A 23,943-nucleotide genomic window follows, 5' to 3' on the forward strand; every position below is an offset into this window, starting at 1 on the left:
CTCGCTGGGCGTTTTAGTCCTGACTTGCAATCATCTGACTAGAGACTGCATCAGCTGCTCTCACTTTGTATCGTATTAGAGTGGTTTAGAACATGATATAGAAATGTGTAACGGTTTCAAAAGGCATAGATATTTATAGAAATGGCATTGTAAGTAATATTTTAAAATAGTTATGATTCCTTATTAACATTTCGAACATGTCTTCCCACCATTTGTTGCTTGTTTTGCCATTTCCCGCCAGATGAAACCTGTTGGTTGATTCAAAATTCACTGCAAAATTTGGGGATAAATCACCATAAATCAACAAGAGTATGCGGCGGTGTGTTCACGTGTGTGTCAGTGCTTTAAAATTCAGAAGCAAACACAACCAAGCTTAAAAAGACTCAGTGCCATACAAGTGAAACTTATAGTTTTTTATTATTAATACTCAACACTTCATTTTGTTCATCATGTACAAAGAGAAAGAATAGTCTTATTTCAGCACTTATAATTGTAGATATCAGTATTATCCTTATTAGAAGTACCTTAATGATGATTTTTTGCAATTTTGTCATGACGTGGTTAATTTTGTTATTGAGATTACTTTGATCGTTTCCATACAAAAAAACCGAAGGTAAATATTTTCCCCAATATCCAGTATTTACACAACCTGTACAATTATTTGTTTTTGTGTGGTTTTCTGTTCGTATGGTGTAAAAATTTTGGTATTATTTCAAAGAAAAGGGCCACAAAAAGAGAAAGGAATGGCCAAGAATAATATTATGTATAGCATTATGTATACAATTATATGTTACATTTTGTCAGCCACAGTTAATTTGATCAGGCTGTGTAGCTCCAGTGATAGATTTATGTTTTCATAAAGGTGTGAAATACATTTAGTAGCAACCCCTTATGTCACCAGCGGTTTTCACCCCAGTCAGAGCAATCGATTCTCAAGTCCTGAATGATAAAGATGGAAAATAGCAATATTAACAAACAAACAAAACTGTACACAATTTAATAGAAAATTTTGTGTGCATCAATATAAAGCAGTACATAACACGCATATACACAGACAGAACTCTAAAATGTTCAAGTTCTCCAATGGATTAGGATGAAAATTATATAAATTACATGGACGATCAGAATGGATCGGTTCTATATAATATCACAGTAGAATTCTTCCTGTCTGCATGAGATGGAACCACACGGGTGAATTTAAAATTACCGTGAACGGGAGAAATATCGATGTGTCAATTCCTCCAAGATGCAAAAACACATTTTCCACAAGTCCCTCCGTCAGTCCCTGCAGCTGACCGTGTCGTGCTTTTATTTGGTCCCATGTGTGCCAGAATTCCTGACAGAAAAACACACGTCAGCTGAGGTGATATTTAGATCCTCCACCTTCGGGATGTTCCAGCCTCACTAAACTTGCCACAGCCATTTCTTGGAATTTAAAAAAAAAGAAGTGACACAGTGTTTTGCTCTGCATGAACAAATGTGTTGTGGCATGTGCGGAGAAGGGAGGCTGGGACCGATTCGGCCTTAAGGGAAATAAAGACTTTCCGATGAGCCCTGCTTACTCTGCCAGACCTGCACGCCTTGCCGGCTGCAGAGCAGAGCAGCTGGAGGTGGTAAAGGCCTGATGATAGCATGTTTACCACAGTGTCAGGTGCACCTCCATTTCCCAACCAGTAGCCCTAGCTTAGCTTTAAATGCCTGGGAAGAAAAAAGAAAGAAAAAAACAAAAACAAAAACAGCAAGAACTGATGTATTGGCACATACAGTGTACAATTTTCTGTTTGGTCATGCTGTTTATTGCAAATGAGGAGAATAAATGTGGTGGCGTGCAAGAAAAATATGCAAACCTAACAGAGTTTATGCGCACATGGATACATTTTTCACTTTTCAATCAACCCTCCAGACATGAAAGCAGTTGAGGAGAAAAACAGTAGAGAGATGAATTTCTTCTCTCAGGGCTGAAGGGAGAAGATTATAGAGACTTTAAGAGCGAGGAAATAATTTGTGACTGCATGGGGACGGGATTGCATATGTACACAACAAATTATATTTCCCCCGTCTCGTGCGGAGAAACACACGCAAAGTTGCACAGAGTAAATTAGAATCCGAAGCATTTTCAGCTGTCAAATCACACAGTTTAGTAATATGTGAGCTAAAATGAAGCAACGTTCCCCCGTAGCAAAAAAACTGGACATAAAATGAGACGTGACAGAACAAATGTTTCACCTTTTAATAAGGGGTTGCACAAATGCATTTCAGCTTCAAGTGGATTCTCAATAAACTACACTCACTCTTGGCTTCTCCACAATATTGTGCTGAAATTCTCAGCGATATCAACAACATCAACACCGGGAAACGTCCAGTGCACATTTTTGTGTCTCCTTAACGTGTGTGCATGTGTGTGTGTGTGTGTGTAATAATATATATATATACATATATATATGTATATATATATATTTCTTCCGTTACCACAGTGATGTCTATCCCAAACATGGAGAGGGAGCAGGATAGGCCGGGCCGACGATGGCTCTAAATTCTGTGTGCAATCACCATTAGAGCCCAGGTCAAAAAAACGGGCAACAAAAACACAAATCTCTCGAAAGTTTTTAACAAGGATCGCTGCTTAAAAATGAAAGATCACAATATACTGCCTCTATATGCAAATATCATCTCTGTATACATGTAATATTGTATTACATAAATGTGTAGATAATTAAATTTATCTCAAAAAGCATGAAGAATAGCTTACCTTAAAAAGAGAGAATCTAACACAATTCAAGGGAAACTTAGCAAAGACTCCTAAAACTAAACTTTCCCCTTTTTTATCACCAAACGTCTACACCTACAGTAAATTATCCTCAATTTCCAACACTTCAGTGAAAATAAGAAGAAAGCATAATTCTTAACATAATCAGTATACTGATTGGTAAACTATTATAATTAAGTAAACATGAGATTGAAAGAAAAAGAGGTTCAATTATATCACTTATGATTAGTAATATTTGTGTCTTAACTATATTTTGCATATTTTTGTTCATGTCTTTTTTGTTTTTATGAGTTTTTATCATTGTTTTGTTTATTTCTTAAATTGCTGTAAAACATATTTAAAGTTACATCCTGTCTGTCTGTTTACTGTACAAAGTGAAAACATTTTTAAATATATTATTTACAAGGAAAAGATTTAACATACTAATGCTGACACTGATTGATGCCCACTCAACCCACAGTCTTTCTTCTTCTCCTTCTTATTTCCTTGTCACATCCTCGTCCTAGTGTCTCCTTCTTGTAACACCTCGCTGATAATGGTTGACCTGAACTTTCAAAAAGTGTGCGTATAAAAATTCCAGAGATCCCAATCTATTTATTAGGAGAGTCAATGGCGGCGTGGGGGCAGGGAGGATGAATCTGATTTAAGGCTAACTCGATCAGTCTCGCTTTGACAGTGTTATCTGCGGAGCGAGGGAGGAGAAGAGGTTGTTGAATTTATGAATAGTTATCAGCAGTGTTAGCGGGAAGAAGAAGAAGAAGAGAAAAAAAAATCTGCTGTTATCACTCAATTGTGATTTCCCTCCGCATACACACACAACTTATTACACGGGTGCGTTTAGATCGGGGGTTGAAGATCGCGAATGACGAAGATCTACACACTCGAGCGGCTCCCGTCTCAGGCCAGCACTCCTGCGCAATCTCCCGCAGCCCTTGAACTTCTGACACCGGCTAATCGAAGATCAAAACCTTTAAATAACTAGTAGAGGCTTCTTCTCTGTTCTGTACAGTAACGCGATGAGTCATCATCAGACAGCTCGGGGGTGGGGTGGGGTGGGGGGTAGCAATGGGATGATAAGGCATGTCTACTGAGTGCCTGAAACCTACACTGAGTAAAAAGTCCTGTGCAATAAATGAGGCCTCTTCAGCTAAAAAGACTATCTACATCAGTCAAAGTAAAAAGCAATCTCTCGCAAGATGGCCGCCTTCCCTCAGTCAGCGTTTAAGAAGCCTCTCTCAAATAGACATCCTCCTCGGCTCGAGCTTTTATCATTGTCGTGGGGCAACAACACTTCACCTACACATTTCTGTTGTATTTTCATTCGGCGATTCGCCTACATAAACGACAGTGCATATATTAATTATACACAATGTCCAGACAAAGCTTTCCGACTGAGTGAAAAGTAATGCCTTCGACGAGATACTAGTGAGAGGCCGAAAAAAGTAAGTGCCTGGTGACAGTTGTCATGTAACCTGAATAAAAGAAGTGGTCTAAAGGCTGCCATGTTGTGAATTGAGACGCGTCGGTCTATCCGTTAACAACGGGACATCCTGAATACAATTGGTTCATAAAACACCGCCCACACTTTACATATGAAATATTTTTACGAAGTTATAAAAGATCTTAAACGGCATCTTGTATCGAAACCATCAGCAGCAGCAGCAGCAGCAGCGTCTCGACCCTGCTGTAAATTTTTACTGCAGTTTTGGCTCATAAATGTGACGCGAAGCAGCCCGGTCCTTCCTGGTTGCTGCCGTGTGAGGACCACTTGTGAACTGGAGGACACTTCCACCGGAGACCATTAAGGCACGTCCTTCCTCTCAGTATCTTCAGCTTCTGACGAAACATTGTTGTTCACAGTAACACAAGTTCAGACCGACAAAAACTGTTATGTGTTTAAGTGTGTGTGTGTGTGCACTTGATTCGTGTAATGTCTCGAAAACATCAAATAAGGATCTGTCAGCTCCAAAAATGTGTCTCCCAGATCCTGTTTTTCCACGAGGAGCAAATAAACATATGAGAATGGAGTAAAATATTCTACAGAAAACAGAAAAACAGGAGTCAGTCTTTCTGGCTTGTTGGTTGAACTAAGAACAACCTTTCAGCTGCCACCAGGGGCAGACCGAATACAACTACAGATACTAAAACAGTAGTGAAATATTATACCAACAGAACACAAAACAAGAAAAACTTAGTGATATCATAAGCAGTGTTATCATAATCAGCACTAACATCTTTGTTATTCACAACATTATCAGTATTATTGTTGTTCTTATACCCTGTTTTTTCTATAAGAATATGTTATTATCATTCATGATTGTATTTCTCATAGCAAACAAGATCAGCTCTTTTGGCATGAGGAGGAGGAGGAGGAGGAGGAGGAGGAGGAGGAGGAGGAGCGGGGCTGAGAGGAAGAGGAGAGGGGGGAACAGAAGAGTGCAGGGGCAAAGAGAGATGGACGGGCCTCCATCTAGAGAGAGCGGGAGAGGGAAAGATGGAGAAGCACCAGTCCTATCCTGTGTCGCGGCTCTGGTAAACATGTCTACTTTCTGCAGTGACACAGTGGCAGATGGGCAGTTCGCTCCCGTCTCCGCTCTCGCTGTCCTTCCTCACGAGCGCTCAGCGGGAGTCTTCAGACAGCCGTCAACTCGTGCCGAGCTCGACATCGAACTAAGACGAGGTGTCGCCTCACTTCAACCAAGTACATTGACTTCTACCACACTGGCGGATGAAATGATGGGACTTGAGTGCTTTTGTGAGGTCGAGGGGAATGTTAATTGAGTATGTTTGGACATAAAAGTAGAGTAGCTTTGGCCATTTTTGAGAGTGGGTAAGCATCCCACACCTCCTCAGGGTCTCCTGATTGTTTTTACCCATATTTTCTTGCAAAATTATCCCCCTTACTCTTATTTGTATACTTCAGAGTCTCTACCTTTCAGTCTTTTCCTCCTTTTTTGTTTCTCTCCTCTTTCCTCTCATCTCTCTGTCTCGGTATGGGCTAAGGTTTCAGTGTGTCTACAGTGTCTTTTGAATCATCCCTGATCTTGTAACACTAGATGCCTCTATTGCTCTCCTCCTCCTCCCCTGCCATCGTCCACGTCTCCTCCCCGTGTTTGTTCTTTCACACATCAGACTCAATGCTGGAGAGTTTCTCGTACACATGGCCATTGCTTCCGTTGAAGGGACGCGGGGGGCCGACCCCCAGCATGGAGCCGTGGTGGTTCATTCCACCGAGGCTGAGCTCTTTCGGGAACCGGGGGGTCATCACCCCGGTCGTGGCAGACGATGGCAGATATGACGTGGTACTCTGGCTCCTGAAGTCACTTCGGCTGTTTTTGGCAACTTGTTGCTGCTGCTGTTGCTTTTTCATGTAATATTGTTTGGCTCCGTGCATCAGACACTGGTCGTCGCCAAAGGTGGGTATAAAGGGGTTTTGGTTTACCCGGTCAGGGTAAAGAGATTTGGATAAAGAGAAAGCTGCCCCACCTCCTCCTTCCATCAGAGACCTGTCCCTGTCTCTCATGTCTCTCTCTCCAAAGGAGCGGCGGTGGAGGCCTTCGCCACCTCGGAACAGGCCAAACGGCGAGCCAGGTCCTTTCCGGCTGTCACCTCCATAAAACAGCGGGTCCCTGTCTCTGTCCCTCTCTGAGCCTCCGTGACGGTCAAATATGTGTGCGAAAGGGCTGCTGCCTTCCACGTAGCGTTCTTTCTCCTTCAGGCTTACACTCCTGGGTGGGGGCAGCATTCCCATACCTGCACCACTCATCCCTCCACCTCCTCCTAAACCTCCCATCAAGCTTCCCATTCCACCCGATTCCTCTTTCTGAAGGTCAACAAACGCGTCATATGAGTGCTGCCGCCTCAGTGGCTTACCGAACCCTCCACTCTTCCTCCGTTGCTGGGCCTGAGATTGAGACTGAGGGCCTGCACCCATACCTCCTCCCACCACACTTTGCCCTCCCCCCATCTGTTCCAAGAGGTGGTTATTGTCCTCGCTGATATCATAGAGGTTTCCTGTCTTTTTACAACCTTCGCAGCGCATGCAGGTCGCAGAGCTGGGGCGGCTGTTTCCGCCTTGTGAGGACCCACAGCTCATACCACCGTACCCACCCCCTCCATGGATGGACATCTGCTTGCCCCCTGCTCCCCCGCTAGCCCGACAGTTCCTGCACTCCCACTCTCCTCCTGCCAACCCAGATCCACCCCCGCTCTTTGAATCGGACTTTTTGGGTTTGCTCTTTAGAAAGTCATCCACTGGTACCAGGGAGGTGCAAGTGGCCACGCCTCCATCTCTGCTCCCAGGACCCTCTGTCAAGTCCACATGTTCCCACTGAGGAACGCCCTCTTTGGGCCGAAACTGGTCCAAATAAAAATCCCTAACGCTCTCCTTTTCTCTGAAAAGATAAGAGTTCCCATCGTTGTTTCCTCCTCCACTTCCTCCACCACCTCTCTTACGTTCAGAGGGCAGAAGTGGTGGGGAGGCAGAGCGGTGGCCGTGGTAGTGGTGGTGGCTAATGTGGTAGGGCTTCCTCCTGTAGCCCAGCTCAATCTCGTCCAGCTCCCGTCTGGACTTGGCAGAGGCCGGCCTCTTTTTCAAGCTATCACGGTATTGTTTGCGCTTCTTGGCATTACCCTCCAGGTTACCATAAGTTACTGTGTGCGTGGAAATGTCTGAGACATCTGAACGTATATTCCCATCGTCATCTCCTCTCCCTCCACAGTAGTTGTGTCCAGGGATGTAGGTGGAACTTGAGGCACCCCCCTTGAAGGAGAACTTGCCGTACAGATCTGGCAGACCTCCCTTGAAGCTTTGCCCCGATGGAGGAGTCTGTCCAGACAGCAGGTCAAACTTGCTCATGTTCCTGTGGGTCAGTGCTGAGCAGGGCTGGGTGGTAAAAATAGGGGCCACCCCTCCACCCAGACTGTCACAGTCGAACATGCCACCCTCCAGAGAACTAGCACTTCCCAAACTTTGGGGTCTGTTGGGAGGAGGTCCGCTAAGCCCTAGCGTTGAGCCGTGGTGGTGTAGGTAGTGGTCCTGGTACAAATTACTGTCCTTGAGGTGGAGGTTGCCAAACGTCCTCTCCACCTCACTGATGTAGTCGCTAAACATGTTGTCTTCTGGTAGATAAGGAGGTTTGCAGTCTGAATGGCCTGCCAAGCTGCGGCGGTGTTCTGATATGTCATAAACTGAAGATTCACGACGGATGAAGTCCAGAGCGCTGTGTGGTGAGCCGTTCACCCCGGACAGGGAGGCCATGTTCTTAGCAGTGCGTAAGAGGCGCATAATGTTGGAATGCGTGTTGTTCATGGTGGCTGATGGGGAGTTCAGTGCAGAGCTGCTTTTCTCCTCGATCTGCACTCCATGAATACAGCTGTAAATGCCCTGTGTGGGAGAAATACAGGCAGAAGTGAGCATTTTGGATATTTGTTTTTCATTATTGCATTCTAACGCATGTCTACACAGGTGTTTCAGCCTCCTTTTTCATCCGTCCATCTCGCACACATCTGACACAACAGATACACTGTGATTTTAATCAATCCAGCTGTCTGCACAGGCTGTGTAACAGCTTGCATAGCAAACATGAATGCAACCCAAAGCATATTTTTACACTTCAAGTTTATTTATGCGTACCTACAGTGATTGCATGTTGGACTCATTCAAAACGTGGGCGACCTACACTCAAAACTCTAAACACATGTAGACAAAGGACTGAAGCTGTGTCTGATTCTGCTCGGCTAACATACTGCTTTTGTTCTGCCCCACCGTGTAGACATAATGTAAGCTGACACGAGCATTAAGGCCAGTTCATGGTTTCTGTATGACCAATGGGAAATTTGAAAGCAGACAGTGGACAGAGTTCTATTCATACGACAACAGGTACACATCGGCCTGCTGCAGAAAGTCACGTTGCCCTTTATACGAAACACAAAAAAAACACACAGGGCTGCCGTGGATGTTTCAGAAATGCTGTGACTTTGCACTTTTACCAGATATAGCAGTTAGTTACAGATTGCTGCTGTGACAATGTAATTATTGGTGAGGTGTCCTGAGCACAGGTTTTCTGAGAATTTAAACATTCTCAGCACGCACAAATCAAAACCTGCAAAGTCCGGCAGTCGACTACTTTAATCACAACTCTACTAATGATGGATTATAAAGGTGCGAATGGTGGAGAATTACCTCTACTGCCTCTCCTCAAAACAAATACTTGTTTTAAGCACCATTTGTTTTCTTGGCATCGTCACAAATTTTAGGCTGCAGGCAGACGTCCGAGGAAGGGTCTGTGTGGACACTTGTGGACAACGGTAGTAGTTTAAATTTATTTGTGTACCTTAAAGCAGGAATTGCCCTAAAGATTGCAGTTCTCATAGGCAGCTGTCAGTGTTTGAATGCCTGCAGATCTGTCAAGAGACGGACAAAGTTTGGAAAAACAGCATCTGATCTCCAAGTTACTCTTCAATAACTATTGCAACTCGACTCCGATTCAGTTTGGAACTGCTCTTTGTGTTGATGCTATGAATTTCTTTGCAGTATATAATAAAGGAAAACAAAACTATGTGTAATTTATAGAAAGTAACATCTGGCGTATTAAATGCCGTGAGATAAAGGGAGACAGTGCAACTGTGCAAACAGCGGGAAGATTTAGAGGAGATAGTGTGGCTCGATGGTGGATGATTGATACAGGCAAAGGAGCAGTAAAAACCCCTCGGACCTACTGGTCAATACCTTTAATCAATGTGATTAGAATTCAGCTGAACAATATCCTTCGGCAGTTATTAAACACCTCAGTCCCGCAACCTCCCAATGCCGCTGGCCACAACACAATTCTTCCCGTAGAGGAAGGCCAAGCCAAGGAGACAGTAGCCGAGTCGTACAGTGACAGAAAGATAAACTGCTCCATTTGCATTCAGTGATGAACAATACAATATTCAGATAAAAATGGATGTACAGGGGAGAGCAAACCAGGCATGACAGATGGGGACGGAAGAGGATCAGATCAATTCCCAGCAACGATTTTACTCAGTTTTTCTGGATGTCAGTCGAGATGGAAATGAAGGCGTGTTTTGGCCGCCGTTAAAGATTGATCAGCTGACTTCTGTCGTGCTCGCCAGTGCAGGGGTCAAGATTTTTCCAAGAGGTCTGTCAAACCCCCTTGACTCTTTATGAATCCTCTTCACCTCCTCCTTCTAGTCACTAATATAACTAGTTGACCTCAGTCGTCCCTCCCATTGCCTCTTGTTCCTGGTAGTTAATTAGCTCCATGGACGGTGCCCGCCTTGCAGCAAAAAGGCCTCATCCCTCATTCTGGTTTTATAGATAATGTTATTACTTCTTTTAATTTCACAGTCTGTTAACGGCCGAGTACGTACAGCCTGACAGTGGCTAAAACCAAGAGAGGTTAACATAAATACGAAATGACTCAACAGTACCCAAGAAAGACAGGTCCTGGATGGATGAAGTGGAGAGCAAATGCATACACCCACCTTTCAGGGGTTTTTTTTCGACTTAGAACCATCTTTCAATGTTTATCTGGTTCTTCTCCATCTCATCTGTGTTTCTCTTTTCCATCTGCCTGTTTATATAATTTGTCACCGCTTCATCCCTTTTTGTTTTTCTTCTTTTATTGTTCTGAGTCCGCCCCACCTGCTGCTGAATCTGTCACATCTTCCCTTCCATGACATCTACGAAATCATCCCATTTTTAGGTTAATTTTGACAGAAATATTTACGGTAATCTTCTCCCAGTAGGTTTTGATCTTTTTATGTGTTGTATTTCGCAGTGGCGCAGTATGAGGGCAAGGTCTGGATGAAAATCTGTGAGATTTTCAAGCTCCTTTGTTGCTCTTGCATGCACAGATGAGCAGCGGCAACAACTGCAAGAGGTTACTACTGGTCGAGCATGAAATCTTGGTCTTTTAACGAGTGATTGCTGCTTCATATTCAACGACAGATTTTGTCTTCTCTGCAAGCCTACATAATGTAACAGATGACAGATTGCTGCCCGGACCGGTGCAACAGCAGCTGATTATTTGGGCAGGTTGTGTGAATAGAAATAGCCTGAGGGCTCCTAAGAACTTTCTATCCGCAGAGGTATCGCAACAAAATCTATAAGTGATTACACTGATACAGAGAGGCAGGAAATCAACAAATAACTTGCTGTTCCCAATTGCACAGAAAGAGCCCACTGTACATGTAACAGCTCATAAACTAATACCGCCTGCGTGTAGTTTAAATACACGGTGTGAAATGTAAAGGAACTTGGCCATAATGCGATGTGAGGGCTGTGAAAAGTGGAGTGATTAAACCTTCTAATACATTTACTGTTCTGAAGTCATGAGAGGCTTTATAAATCAATATAATTAATTTGTCTCAGTGTTGCAGGTGGGACCCGGAGGAGCAGGTAGCCAGGGGAGAACCGCCGAGGGAGGAAACGCTAACCGACCGTGAAGCTATGACCAAAGTCACGTGACTCACGCCAGCCGTGACAGATGTCTAATTTTTTACACCACCAAGCTTAAATGTTAATTGCGGCAGTAACAATAAGGTTTATTGGATTATGGTGTGAAATTAAAAAAGTGGAATCAATCTGAGTGGCAGAGCGAGAAAGAAGAAAAAAAAAAAGGAGAGGGAAGGAATGGCCACGGCTGGAGAGAAAACACTCAGGCAAATGAGAAGGAGACAATGTGATGCTTGGGCCGAGGACCGCGGAACGATAATAAACAGTAATTTCCACTGTTGTTCTACAATTCTCATGCTCGGTGCCGCATATGCAAATACGCCCAATGAATATTTCCTCTGAATATTTTAACATACTGAATCATCTGGCTGTATTTGTGGACACATGCAAGGTGTTCATTTATGTTGTCACATTGCAGCAAAGGCAGAGGTAATTTCTGCAAATGAGCGCAGTGACTGAATGTTACATAAAGCCTAATCGGTCTCCGATACAGCTCCCATACAAACAGGCCGGTTTGACGGCAGACATTTTGACCTGTCACTGTAGTGAAAGAACAGGTGTTCTAATGACAGCCCGGTTCCATTAAAGCCCATTTCAGACATGGGATGTGCAACACTGCTGCCTCTTCACTCTGTAGAAGCATTAATGGAATATAGCCATCTTTAATAGGGTCAATATGTAATTGAGGGACTTTTGAAGCCCATAGGATATATCTTGCATATATTCTTATTTAAAGTAAATAAACTAATGTTTTTATATTTGTTATGATAATGTCTTTACAAATTACAGAATTGTTTATTATGGAAACAAACACTTATTAATAAAAAATGACTGGATATGACTAAAATGTCAACTAAATAACCATCTGAATTTAATAACAACCGCCTTCTAATTAGCTGAACAATAATAAAATGAGTTGTTTCAAAAATTGCTTTGTTTGAGTTCTTTTTATTAAGTTGAGATAATCAGGACAGATATTTCTTTTTTGAAAATATATCAAACGTTAAATGGATGATAAAAAATTATATTTGTGTCCGATCACTTTCAACTAAGTTCCCCATTACAAAACCACCTCTCCAGGAAATGTGTTGATTCCAGATAACATGACCTGCTCCACATGATGTCATTTCCTCCTGAAGAAAAGACTGGAAGACTCCAAGGCTTTCTGAGTTATTTATTATAAAATAGTGTGTGAGTCAAGTGTGGATTTATGGCATGTCAACAGGTTTACTACAATATCTTTAGAAATAACTTTCAGTTTTACTCAATTGTATATATAATATTTAGAAGAATCTTTGTGTAAAAATGCCATGTGGTCTTTGGTTATAGGCGGCCATGTTGATTTTAGGCCTGAAAACAGCAGAAATGTCAACTATGATACAAAAAATTTTATTCTGCACGAGTGTACCTGTCCTTTCCTTAAAGTGACAGGCCCACATGTGTGCTGTGAATAAGATCTATTACAATGATGCAATAATTAAAATCAACACCAATCATTGTTTTCGGTAATGAGAAGTCAGCTGACATTTTAGCAACGAGTATTTTCCTGCTCCTTCTACACAAACAGAAACAGATACGCACACATGACCATAAACAAGGCCGCGCAAAGACGGAAAAATTAACACCATACAAAATAATCAAATTTGGGCGCTGGACCGTTATATTAGAACAGAGGGGAAAATGTTGTGTGTGTTTTTTTTCTTTTTCCCTATAGCCTTGCTTTCTTGGCACCAGCAGTCCCAGCACCACGACAGCATATCAAATGCAGGGAGAGAGCAGCAGTGTGTGGGTTTCTGCGCTGTAAATTAGCCACGTGGTTTAGCCTGCAGCGGTTCACCTTCAGAGGCTCACAGTGAATTACACCGGAGCCATGTCAAAACAATTGGAATGCAAATCAAATACCTCAGGGGTGACTTTGGTCCCCCGGGATCCAGTAATCTACCCTCCCCGGTTCTGCGGCTGATTTTTTGTTGAGTGAAATATTGATTTCAGCTCAACATTTTGTAAATATTTACCTCATGGGCGTCAGAAAGGCCTAAGTGTTAAAACAAAAGGCGCCTATGTGTGGAAGTGAGAGCTTGGCTTCTTTACGTAGGAAGCGTGAACACTTGTAAGACAGGAAATAAAAGTTGATTGTGAGCAGAATACTTGTGACTTGGCTGGAGTTTTCCATCGCGTTTCCTTCTTAAAATATTGCATAAAGAAATCGGCTCATTCTTTTTGAACAACCCTGTATAGCTCACTTATTTTAACTATTTCATGATAATAATTTAATTTATTAGTCATATGGATTATCTGTATCTATACAGCATTGACAAAATCTGCGTATTTTTATTTCTGAAACATTGAAAATTCATGAATATTAATCTGTAATCATAATTTATTTAACTACTGAACCTCGTGGTGAATGTGTTTTCATTGTTGGCACAATAATGTAAAATTTTTCTGACTTCAGTACAGGCATTTGTAGCAGTAAATTAAAAATCAGTGCGAAAGACACGGTCTCATTAAACGTCTGCATGTCGGGGGTAATTTATGATTAAGTAGCGTCTAATTAAATGCTTCGTCATCGCTCATGTAATGCTCATGCATCCATACCAGGACTGTGGGTGACCCCTCAGCCAACAGCTCGCCCGTCCAGGACTCTCATTAGCTGTTAAGAAAACGCTGAGCCTTACTGCTCTGCACACGGCAGTAATGGCTCTCTGTCAGCTTTGCACCACTTGTGCAAGGGCAAGTCTGAGATAAAGAGGGTCTGCGTAGAGGCCCCCGGAGGTTGAATAGTCGTCAAGGATGCTGTTTTTGCTACCGGCTAAGGATAATGTATAACTTACACTCTGCCAACCTTCAAAACCGTCTTTCTGTATAAACTCATCCACTCGGCTCATTCAGTTGACTGGTTGTTTGAGTACATCTGCAGATTCAGAATTCCATTTTGTGCTGCATTTACCAGAAATTGCCACCACAGTAGCCTAACTAGTGACGTTACTGCTGTTGTTTCAAGTGGGTAAATGTGTCCTAATCACAGTAAAGCCACATCGTTTTTTAGAAACTTCAGTCTGTAAAAGGGTTAATATATAATTGTGGGACTTTTTGTAACACAGTTGGCGGATACAATAGTTGACATTTTGCTGTTTTCAGGCCTAAAATCAACATGGCCGCCTATAACCAAACACCACATGGCATTTTTACACAAAGATTCTTCTAAATATTATATATACAACTGAGTAAATTGAAAGTTATTTATAAAGATATTGTAGTAAACCTGTTGACATGCCATAAATCCACATTTGACTCACACACTACTTTATATTAAATAACTCAGAAAGCCTTGGAGTCTTCCAGTCTTTTCTTCAGGAGGAAATGACATCATGTGGAGCAGGTCATGTGATCTGGAATTAACACACTTCTTGGAGAGGTGTTTCTGTAATGGGGAACTTAGTTGAAAGTGATTTCTCGGACAATTGTAGAACAGAAGTAAAAGAGGCAAAACTATCAATAAAGAAGTCTTTCTGCCAACTAAAGGCTTGCAAACTGTGTCTGTTGCTGGAGTCTGGCACCAAAAGTGTGAGACTTGGAAACGCTCGCATGGTACTATTTGGTTCTAAAGCGTATTTGAGAATGGATTTTGAAACTGCAAACGACTGAAAACTCCCATTTTCACTGAATGTATCAGCAATGTGATTACATGCTTTTGTTTTGCAACTTTAAAAGAAAACAATTACTTTTATTTTGTGTCCTATTTACATAATGTCGTCCCATGACTTCTGCTACTCAAGCCTGTGGAGCATTATTAGTAGTCTGCATGTCTTTTACCCCCCTACTTTCCCGTCTGCTCCCTGCCTGATAACTATTTCGGGAGTTGTCATTCATTCCTGTGAAGGAGTGCTGACAATAACAATCAGGATGTATTTTTAGCTATCAGATGGGTATGGTTTAACGCAAAATGACAACTCAGGTAGCAAAAGCGTCTCTTCATCTGCTATTCTACTGAGCAGACTTAAATATTAAAAAAAAAAAAGTGGAGCAAAGTCTGGGCAGCACTCCTTCTTAGACTTTAAAGCTAAAATTCTCCGGATGCTGCTGCCCTTGGTTTTGTTGGAGGCAAAGACGAGAGTTGTCGAGGGCTTTGTGGAAGTATATTTATAACAACCACTGTAAAAGTTGGAAAAGTTGCAAAGTATGATGGGTTTTTGCTTGATTTTAGTGGCAATATGAATCCGCTGCTCACGATTTCTGAAAAAGAATAAACGTCACTGTTTGTCAGCATGCTTCTTTGTGCGTCTTACCCTGCTGATCGAGAAGACGAAGCCGGGCTGGCCGGAGCAGACGCCCATGAAGCAGAAGCGCAGCTGCCAGTAGAACCAGTGTTCGCAGATGAAGGTGATGAGTGAGAGAGCCATGGCGGCACCCAGCATGTAGAAGACCCCAGCCATGTTGTCCACGTCCAGCTGACTGGACATCACCTCGTTCTTCTCGTGGTGGCAGATCCCGGTCAACCACAGGGACTCCAGCTCCTCCATCTCACCTGGATGGAGGAAATGTAACGACATGGGAAGGAGAGGGAGGACGAAGGGAGGGAGAACCAGATGGTAAGAAGGAGGAAGAGATGGATGATGGGATGGTAAAGAGTTGATGGAGCAACAACAAGGAAAAAGGGAGATACATGGATGGGCAGTAGAAGGAGATGGCGATGTGGGGCCAGATGATGACATGTGGAGAAGTGTTTTTAGAATTCGTGCGGGAATAGAAATAAAAAGGGGTGTGAAAAAGTAGGAATGGATACAAAATTTAGAGAGGAGGGATATGATGTAATAACAGGATGGGTATTGGAAGACACGAGGGATGGAGGGAATGATGCAACAGAAGAAGAGAGAGGAGGGAAGATGGCGGGCAGGGAGAGGAAAGGGGGGTCAGGGTGGTTAGAAGTGAAACACACAAAAAAAAGAAAAAAGAAGTGAAACACAAGCTCTGAATTCTGCAGTCGGCTTCACAGGAGACGGAAATGGAGCTACACACGCCACTGGTCACATGTTAATTACACCAAATCTCATTCGCACTCCTTTCTGCAAACAATTGTGTCTGATGCCGGTCCCCGAGCTTCTGGTCTCTTTTGTGGGTCACCTTCTGTTTCATCGCGAGCTGTTCTCTATCAAAGCCGACTGTGGCAGGACAGGCGTCGGTTAATTAATCATACATTCAGCCGCTGTCGTACACGTCACCGTGGCTCCTGCACCACGGCACTGGCTGGCCTCTGAGCATCAACAAGGAACTCCGCAGCATACAAACTCAGCAACACAGGGTAATTTACAGCCACAGTCATGCAGCATCACTGACCCACTGATAAATGGTTAGCACTGTGCAGCTACGTAACACTAGCATCTCTTGCTGGGACAATCTATTGGGGGTCAGGGTGTCATTAAAGGTCTTATATCACTTTATGTCAAGTTTCTTGCTTGAAAAAGTCTAAATTTTCTTGGAAATCTTGGAAAACATGAGTATTTTTTGCTGTTGATTGAACATAAGTACGCAACTAGTGAGGGAATACAACAATCCTCATCGGCTGGATTCAAATCCAGAATAATATAGTTATAGATTGTTAGCTCGGGGCCTGGAGGAAGGTCTAACATTGTGAAAAGTGACTGGTAATAGAACAATAAGGTTTCAGACTAACATGTGTTATCTACACTACACGCCCACATGTATGAAGCCTTACATTTAACTATATTACAATGCCAAGCGTTACATATAGCCGATGTTCAAGCTGTCAAGCTAAGCTAAATAATTTACAAAATGCACTACTTTGGCTCTAATTTAGCTACTTCTCGCTACATCTGTAGTTTCCATTCAGTATCCCCCTAAAAGCACTGTCTGACTGGTTACACATCACTAGTAATAACTTAACACTCATGAATAAATGCTGAAAAGTCACCTTCCAATTAAACATATGTGAATAAAAGTTACATGTTGGAGTTTGTGAATTCTTCTGTCAGTTCTTCTGTCACAACACCTTGTCTTTATTAGTTCTACTGCAGTTATTTTATATTGTTCGTGTGTATTTTTTTTTAAACTTTGTTCTTCTTATGTCTGCTTGTTTTTGAAATCCTTTGCATTGTGGCTATTGAATGTTTGTTCTTTAATTAATTTGCTGTTTTCTTTGTTTGGTTTAATCCCTTGCATATTTCATCAGTGTTGTCTTTTTTTTTCTCATTTTCCCTTGGCTTGCTTTTAGAAACTTTCTAAAATCCAATAACTGTAAGCATGCTTTGGAATCAAAAGTCATATGAAAAGTTTAAAAAAGGATATTTAAGATTGAGGAAGAAGTAACTATTTCATCATTGATGCCTGAAATGATGCAACAGGTCTTTCACTGGTTCCGAGGGCAAAAGTCATCAAACTCTGCCGAACGACTCGAAAACTTTTTACTCAGCAGTGAATCCGAAAAATTGCAATCAAACTTGCAGTTTTATTTTAAGAACAGCCATGATGTATTTTTTGCTCTGGCCTGCGTCAAACAACCCAGACTTCATTCCAGCCTTCGCACCAGGCTGCTGGCGCCCGGCGCGTGAGTCTGATCACTTTCTAGGCCACCAGGAGGGGAGTGGATGGCGAGGCGTGGCAAAGTGACATTGAAACCCTGAGAGGGGCGAGACAGGACCGCTCGGCTCCTGTATTAATGCTGTTCCAGTGGCACAGAGGGATGTCACTGCAGTCGACCCACATTCAAACGCACACACGAGCAAACGGGTGCAAATAAGTTCAAGATATCACAAACCTATCTGATGATCAATAAGTAAGAAACAATACACGGAGAGAACTGGCACTGAATTGTATGTAGGTTGATAAGAATAAACCTGTGTCATAAATAATCAGAATCTCTTCATTGTCTCACTCTAAAACACACACAAACGCTCTCATATACACATACAGGCACTCTCATTTTCACAGGGTTGACCCATATTCACATGTGCACGCAAACACACACACACACACACACACACACACACACACACACACACACACACACACACACACACACACACACACACACACACACACACACACACACACACACACACACACACACACACACACACACACACACACACACAGTGTCGAAATACACTAGGAGCTATGCTGGCACCTCTAACTGGGACGCACTATAGTGGGCCCCCGAGGGCCCTTGGTTCAGGATGCTCACAACACGCTGGAATAGACCCAAATAAACGAGCTACAACACATAGACATGAACTCACACACACACACCAAACTTCTATTACATTTCCCATTCCGAGCCGAGCTGTATATCAAAACCGGACGATGTGAAATTAGACTGCTAAAGTCGATAAACTCAGCAAGCAGCTGTTGTCTGTGGCATTTTGATTTGTTTATGATGAAGGGTTTTTGCTTCAGAACCATAAAGCATGCACGGGTTAGAAACAGACATTCGGAACACATTTCATTTCATTCCCCACTCGTTCAGAGACTCATTAAAGCCGCAGCTATAGCCGGAATGAAGTGTATTTCAAAAGAACAAACCCCGGAGAGCTTGGACAGTCTCCCATAAAAGGCAAGCGTGACCATAAAGCACAGAGCCCCCACAGTGGAGTTAAATCTCAACTTATATTCCTACGAGCAGTGTCTCACCTTCTCTGTCTGCGCCTGATGTACTGTATGTGAGAGGAGATGACGTTTAGAGCCAATTAGACGCACAAATTCCTTATCATGGTTTCCTCCTCACTCTCACAGTTCTCATCCTGAACAGATGGGAGTGGGTGAACTCTTACTGTCAGGGAGACCTTTTCTTTTTCCCGCGGCTTAGAGATTTGAGACATTCATGAAAATACTGTATTTTTCACTAAGGTCTAGACTGTAAGTATTCAGACAGTTCCACATTTCTTGGACTCCAGGCTCCCTGCTTCAGCACATTCAATCAGAAACAAGAGCTAAAGTGTAACCATGCATTCTACCAGAGAAATACCAACCTGTCCCTCCTAATATACAGCAGAGAATAAGCTAAATATGTCCTGCTTTTGTCTGTCTGTTGTATACAAACATAGAAAAATGATCAAAATTATACATATACATACATTCATATATATATATACAATACAAAATCTATAAGAAACCCAAAAACTGATGTTGTATTTCTGCAACAGTGGGTTTTACAGGGGTAGCTACTATTTATTTCCGTTCAAGAAAAACTGTCTACTACAACCAGGTCACTACTAGTGTGCGGGGACAGCTCCCTCCTCAATCATGCATTTGGTTGCATCCATGAAGCAACAGCGACCACAACAGCTTTAAGTGTGGTCCCAAAGTTGTAGGTCCTGGGAGCCACCACTGACCTTTGGTGTCTGCAAAACCAGTGTAGCAGAGAGGAACCTAACATGGATTGTCAGAGGGAGGACAGAATCTGTTGCAGGAGGTCGTAAAGTTACTTTTTACAGTGTGAGGAGCTTTTCTTTGCATTTCTGCACAGAGACTGGTCCAGAATGAAAACTGCAGAGTTCAAAAGACTTAGTTTGTGTCTTTAGTCAGCAGAGGCGCGCGCGCGCGCACACACACACACACACACACACACACACACACACACACACACACACACACACACACACACACACACACACACACACACACACACACACACACACACACACACACACACACACACACACACACACACACACACACACACACACACACACACACACACAGCTCTGCAACATCACAAACCATCTTTCATGTATTTTGCTTGCTTTACTTCTCCCCCGAATCGTAGTCGAGCTACACTTCTTTGAACATACAGTATGTCGTGTTGATGCGCTCAGCCGGGGTAGATCAAGCCCAAGCCTGTGTCCAGGTGGTGCTGCACCATCAACGGGTATCTGGTACATAACACACTGAGATGTCTGTCAAAATACAGCTGTTAATGTGTTCTGACAGATCTGCAACGTGTTGGATTCATGTCCAGAAGATCTCACTGAATGTAACTTGGGATTCTGCAAGAACATTAGCAGTTCAGTTTGCTGCCTACAGCTGGATTTGTGTCAAATCTTTTCTTTGTTTTTATGAAATGCCTGCAACAGCAGCAGAGGCCAGGAGTACTTCTGTAAATTGAGAGCGAGGTGAACATGGACACAGCGGTATTATAGCAGCGGTAATTTCATAAACAACTTCATGACTAGTCCTGATCTAACTAAATAACGTTCAGTGTTCTTCCATACAGCGAACCTGGTCCCTGCCAGTGTCTGACTGAGGATTATTCTTTGAATTAAATGATCAAATGGGACATTTAAATGCAAAGTCTCAGCTTTCATTTGAGGATGTTTACATCAGCACAGAAGCAGCCTTTCGTATACCTAGTGGCCAAATCAAACGAGGGTTTTCAAAAGAACTGACCACATTTTTTAGAACAAAAGTGCTCATACAAAGTTCCGAACTGTATTGTGGGTAGAGAGTAACCATTTAGCGTGAAGTGGAATTATTTGGCAATATGAAGAATGAAAGATATGTGGAGAAATCAAATGTAGTTGGTTTGGCAAAATAAGAAGAAGCAGAAAATGGCAAACAGCCTTGTAGACTGAGGAGTGCAAGCTGAAAGATAGCCTTATAATCTTAACAGAAAGTCAACCACTAATCAGTCTAAACTCCTGGTCAGCCTCAAGCAAAGACACAGGGTCGGGTTGAGTTTGTAACGCACACAAAAAGGAGCCAGCAGAGTTCTGGAGCAAAGTTCTATGGACTGATGAAATCAACGTCTATTAAAATTAAATCTGTCAAACACGGTGCTGCTTCTGTTCTGGTTTGGGCATGCATGGCTGCTACTGGAACTGACACACTGACATTTGTTGATTTCACAGCTGATGGAAGCAACAGGGTGAATGCTAAGGTACTTAGGAGGATTCTGCAGGCTCAGATTCAGCCAAACACATCCAAACTCATTGGATGACATTTCATCAAGCAAAGAGCTTTTCAGGGTGAAAAGGTGGAATACTCTCGACCGGCTGAGTCGGTCACCTGATCTCAATCCAGCTGAGCTGCATTTCACATGCTGAGGACCAGGCTGAAGGCAGAGACCTCACAACAAGCGAGAGGTGAATCTGATCGGCATCACCTGGGAGGGTACAACGCATCTGGTGATATCTGTGGGTCCAAGACTCCAGGCAGTCATTGACTCCAAAGGATTTTCCACAAAATACTAAAAAATAATGATGTTGGTTCTATTAAAGCCCTAAACTTCAGGAACTGTGTGTTAACGCCCACGCAGCCCCTTTGATTTCACATTGAATGAGCTGAAACACAGAGCCTGGACTGTATACATAGGAATCCAAGCCACTGTTACATGTCCCTACCGCACAGCCTGGGGCGGTTAATGGAATATTCATGAGTAAATGAAGAGCCTTGAAATAGCTCTTGAGGCATAATTTTGATTTATATCCCACTGATTTTCACTGGTTTGGTTTTGTCTCCACCAGTAGTGATATCATTGTTCTCACCAAGTTAAAGCCGGAGTAGGCAGTGCTACTTTTGATGTCACTGGGCAAAAATTCCAACATATTGAAGGGTTTCAAGTAGTCTGAGGAAACTAGAATTCTGCACCTCCTCCTCACCTTGTTTTTAGGCTTTAGAATAGACAAAAGATGTCAGCCAATCACAGGCATTTTCACTGATTAGATGAGATACTAGCCTAGCTGCGCTAGACCCAGGTCTGAAGACGCAAGGGTCTAGGAACTCTCGACAGGGAGGGAGGCGGGCTAAAAGGTTGTCTTTCAAATCACTCTGCAGCCATTGGGTAGGTATACAACCAATCATCGCAACGAATAGGCTGATGTGGTTTCTAGAGTGCCGGAAATCTGAAGATGCGGGAGTTCGGTGAAACCTTATTTATACAGTCAATGGGTGAAGCTCATGCTTTAATCTTTAAGGGCTGTGGCCAAAGCCGAGTCGAAAGATAACTGTTTATTGTGCGCAGCCATCTTCTTGTCTTTCCTTGTTTCTATGGTTGTTTCTGGTTGTTTCTGTCAGAATCGTCGCGCCTCTGTCGTCACTTAGTTACGCCCGCCTTCTGACTCTACACTTCATGGTGATTCGTCCACCAGTTTTAGGAGCATCCAACCTCGAGGCTTATGGAGGGTAACTAGACCCACCCTGGCAGAGAATTAAATTCGTTGCCGTGGGTTGTCTAGCGCGGCTAGGGTAATGAGATACTATAAGGAGCAACAAATTTTGAAGTGAGGACACGATTTGAAGAAATCAATGAATTAAAGTTGACGAGCTTGACTATTTTTGAGTATTTCAGAGGGAAGAGCTGTAGGAAGAATACTGTATATTTTTAATTCTGGTGTTTATTTTTTATTTATTTTGCCATTTCAAGTTTCTGCTCACTCCAGCCTTAATTGTGAATATTAAGAAATGCTACTTACAAGACCTATTCTTCAAGAAAATATTTGAACTTTTACTGATACGTATGGAATCACTTTAGATATTTTTAGGATATAAGATTTTTATTCATTTTTTTGAAAATATTTACAATTTTAATTTTTAAATTTTTTTTTTAATTTCTTGCCAAATTTGGGGATTTAAAAAAAACTTTTAAGGGAAACTTTTAAGGAATTTTCTTCCTGAAGATTTTGAAAATTTTTCTAAATTTGGAGAATTTTTTTGGTGAGTTTTTGGATTTTTTTCAGAAAACGGAACAATACTTTTTGGTGCCGTAAATGAGGACAACGGGAGTGTTAACAGATCTACAAAGCGACATGATCATGAGTAATTTAAACATTGAACTATGACTCAATTTTTATGTAAGGATACCCAGGATTACTTTTAGTATTGACACTCGGTCACGCAGATAATAGGCAGCTGGAATTGTTTGAAAGTGTGTTTGTGCTGCACCTTGCTTCAATAAATACTTCAAGAGCAAGAAGAAGGGATGTGAATTTAGACACAAAGTGCATCCGTGGGGCTCTAAGGCTTAAGCAGCTAACTTAGTGAGCACAATGTTAAAATAACCACCAAGTCATTAAAATAAGCCCTCAGCTGATACGAGCTGGACTTATCCTTTAATGCTCGCCTCAAGGTCGGAAAGAAGTTATGATCTGTTGCATTAGCTGGTAAAACGCGGCTGTATCTCGGTGACTATCTGATGAATTTTTGAGCAATTATTCATACACCTCATCCCATCAACACGGCTGTATGCATGATGGAGCCTCTGTGTGCCGGGCGCATTTAACTGTGCAGCATCTATGAATAAAACAGTGGAGGAAACAGCTCTCTTCCCCTCACCGTCTCCAAAGAGCTGCAGGATTGCCAGGTCCACGTGTCTCTTCCAGAGCGACTCCTTCTGGATGGCGATGCCGTACCCTGTGGTGGCGAAGATGTAGCCGCTGCCGATGGTCACCAGCTTACAGCCCTCGTCTCTGCCGGCCCTGTAGTTCAGCACGGCCGCGTCGTAAATGAAAGCATCTAGTTTGCTGCGGAATAAGGGACAAGGAGGGAGAAAGAGAGATAGGTTACAATTAATTAGCACTTAGTAGACAGACATCACAGCTCCAACATTCCAATTAACCTGCTAAATAGCACTAAGCTGCTGATAAGAGTAATAGACTTCCACTTGGTTTGCCAAAGGCTGGAGCTGGCACAGAGACTGGCGAAACGGAGCACTCGATGAAAACTGAAGAGGGGGAGTGAAAGTATTACTGGAGCTATTCAGTTA

At 42.6% G+C, this 23,943-nt stretch overlaps 1 protein-coding gene across 1 annotated transcript in view; it reads right to left on the reverse strand.

The window, feature by feature from the left end:
- Nucleotides 1-398: 398 nt before the first annotated feature.
- The window catches only part of grin2ba (glutamate receptor, ionotropic, N-methyl D-aspartate 2B, genome duplicate a), a 173,969-nt gene continuing 150,424 nt past the window's right edge, over nt 399-23,943 (reverse strand). Inside the window, 3 exon segments of the mRNA XM_022196983.2 lie at nt 399-8,153; nt 15,518-15,756; nt 23,514-23,701. Of these exon segments, the coding sequence (XP_022052675.2) occupies nt 5,889-8,153; nt 15,518-15,756; nt 23,514-23,701 (2,692 nt within the window). The 3' untranslated portion in view covers nt 399-5,888.

This window comes from Acanthochromis polyacanthus, chromosome 21 (genome assembly GCF_021347895.1).
Source record: "Acanthochromis polyacanthus isolate Apoly-LR-REF ecotype Palm Island chromosome 21, KAUST_Apoly_ChrSc, whole genome shotgun sequence".
Lineage (NCBI taxonomy): Eukaryota > Metazoa > Chordata > Actinopteri > Pomacentridae > Acanthochromis > Acanthochromis polyacanthus.